The 2,827-nt window shown below is 53.7% G+C and overlaps 1 protein-coding gene across 1 annotated transcript in view; it reads right to left on the reverse strand.

Annotated features, from left to right (window-relative positions):
* Window positions 1-2,241, reverse strand: part of LOC103204224 (interferon-induced transmembrane protein 1) — a 3,208-nt gene extending 967 nt beyond the window's left edge. The window contains exons 1-2 of the mRNA XM_007949371.1: window positions 2,017-2,241; window positions 2-175 (exon numbers count right to left, since the gene is read on the reverse strand). Of these exons, the coding sequence (XP_007947562.1) occupies window positions 2-175; window positions 2,017-2,202 (360 nt within the window). The 5' untranslated portion in view covers window positions 2,203-2,241. The remainder of the gene's footprint in view (window position 1; window positions 176-2,016) is intronic.
* Window positions 2,242-2,827: the final 586 nt, after the last annotated feature.

Genomic DNA, 2,827 nt, shown 5'->3' on the forward strand with positions numbered 1-2,827 from the left:
CCTTCAGCATCTGTGACATGGCTTGGAGGCTCATCACTGTGCCAGTGGCAAAAAGAATGATTAATCCAATGGTCAACAGGAGGCCGAAGACCAGGGCGCAGATATTCAGGCACTTGGCGGTGGAGGCGTAGCCCTGGGCCCCCGTCACGTCGCCCACCATCTTCCGGTCCCTAGACTGGGGGAGAAGAGATGTTGAGGGGCCAGGGAGGGACCTGCTGGGAGCCAGGAGCTGACGGTGGCACTCGGGTCCCCCCTGGTCCTCTGTCCTCAGTGTGGCCTGCACTCACCCACATTGGAAGGACCCCCCTCTCCCTGGAGCCCAAGTGGGGCATTTCCTGTCCCCTCCCTGCTGGACTGCCTCACAACCCTACTGGCACCTAGAAACCCTGGGCTCCCTCCCTCTGCTGTGGTCCCAGTGCTGTGCCACTCCCCTCCCCAGGTCCCCAAGTGAGTGCACTTTGTTTTCTGAGCCAGCCTGGGAGCTTGCGGGATGCATTTCTCTATTAGGCTGGGATAAAAGAAGGATTCCTTGGGGGCCATGCACTTCCTGTGCTAGCAGGGAAATGCCACTGAGCTGCTGATAAATTGCAATGGATTGCTTATACCACCTTTCCAGCCACAGACTTGTAACTCCCACTCAAAGACTGAGTGGGACTGTGCAATGAGGTGCTTGTGGCCCACCAAAGGAATCAGACAGCTTGCTAATAATGCAGATAAGGTGCCTGGCATCCTTGTGGGACCAGGTAAGTAAGGTGCGTGGCATCTGAACGAAGGGGTTGAGTGGTCAGTTTTGCCATCCCACCTGGCTTAAAAGGAGCCAATCGGAAGCAGAAAGGGGGGACCTCACTACCACCACCACGAAGAGATAGGAGTGAAGTGCCTCCTTTGATGTGGAGTCTCTGTACTGAGAACCTCCTAGACCCAGGACATGGAGAAAGAGAGAGAACTGTAACCCCAGAGATGGTGCGAGATGATGAGAAGCAGGGACGGAGAAACAGCGGCAGCAGGACCCGGAGACCGACACAAGGCAGTGTGGCCCAATTACAGTGGGTGTGCCATCCCACAGAGCTAGAAAGCTTAGTGGCTTCAGGCTGTGGCTTGTTGGTGGAGTGAGGTGCCCCCAGTCACTGCCTCAGCAGGGCAGTGGCCAGACCAAGGCCCGAGGGCCAGAGAGAGGCCTGCCTTTGGACACTGCTGAGAAGAGGATGCAGTGACTGAAGATCTGTATCCCGAGGAGCTCTGGGGGCGCAGTGCCTAAGGTATCTGATTGCTAGCCAGGAGGCTAGCTGTTCAAACCCACCAGCCACTCCTCAGAAGGAAGATTGGGCAATCTACTTCCATAGAGATAGTGCCTCAGAAACCCAAGGAGGGGGTCGCTGAGTCCAATTGACTGGTCGGCAGTGAGTTTGGTGTATTTTTTTTTTTTTTTTAATCCTGAGTCGAATCTGACCTTGAATTGTAACCTGTTATTTCTCTAAATAAGTAAATAAACTGCTCACTGGGAATATGGTGTTTGAGTTCTGTGTGATCGTTGCCACTACTGAATACTGCAGAGAAGTAGAGAGCGCTACCTGGTGGCAGAATTGGCGAAAGACAAAGTGTGGAGAGAGCAGATGTGCCTAATCTCTACCTCGTAGGACTGAGCCTTGGGCTCTTCCCCCTTGTGAAGTTAGAGGAGATCAGACAGCCCACCATACCGTTTCACAGCTGACCACAGCCATCCCTGGGCTCACCCTGCAGTATCATCATGGACCTATGCTAGAATGGAGTCCCCAAGCCACAGACACACAAGAAAGAGATAGACATCCACATGCCCACACAGGAGACATGTGCACACACAAGCAACAGAGAGACATACATGAGAGAAATACGCACACACATGCACGTGTGCAAACACACACACACATATACCAGGACACACACTGGCCCTTGCTGGCCCAGGCCTGTGTGGGTAGAGGGCCCCCCAGTGTGCACTCACACCTTCATGGAGAATCCACCACGTCCCAGTACACGCACCTTCACGGAGTAGGCGAAAGCTACGAACCCCAGGCAACACCAGTTCATGAAGAGTGTGTTGAAGAGGGACCAGACGACATGGTCGGGCACTGAGGTCTCACTGCGGATGTTGATCACGGTGGAGGTCATGGGTGCAGCGTTGTAGGGAGCCCCCAGGACAGCCACCTCGTGCTCCTCTTTGCCCATCTCCTGGGTTTCGGGGAAGCCAGCGAGCGTAAACAAGGGTTGGGAAGTGTGCTTCGTGATGCTGAGACCAGTAACTAATGAGATCCGGATGCTGGCTCCAGGACCCTCCCTTCCTGAGCTAGTTTGGAGTTTTCCAAAGTTTCTATTTCCTGGTGTTTTGTAATTTAACAAATTGGCCAGGGACTCTGGAGGGCAGGGCAAATTCTTGAGGGTCAGATTACTCCAGGGCTGGGTGGGAGGGAGGGTTGAGGGCTGTAGGGGGACTGTTGGGTCAGGAAGTGGCTCAGCTGCCTCCAGCTCTCCCTTTAAGGTGTGGGTGGGCCCTGGGGACGTTTTGCTGGACTGGGGGTGTTGTGCCCAGGTTATGAAGGAGTTGCTCGGCGAGAGAAATATGCCAACACACGACAATGCAAAAGCAATAGGAGAGTTTATTAGCTAACTTTAAGTTAGGGTCCTTGCCCTTACCAAATCAGTGGCTTGAGCAGAAGACCCTGTGTCCCAGTAATTTCACAAATTTATGGAAAAATATGGGGAGGAGCAGCACCAGGGCGAGAGGGTACAGATGATTGGTTGTTGCTAAGGGATTTAGGGCAGTGATCTAAGATGTTGGGGGACGTAAAGAAAC

This window comes from Orycteropus afer, unplaced genomic scaffold (assembly GCF_000298275.1).
Source record: "Orycteropus afer afer isolate SDZICR_OR568_19922 unplaced genomic scaffold, OryAfe1.0 scaffold00244, whole genome shotgun sequence".
Taxonomy (NCBI): Eukaryota; Metazoa; Chordata; class Mammalia; order Tubulidentata; family Orycteropodidae; genus Orycteropus; species Orycteropus afer.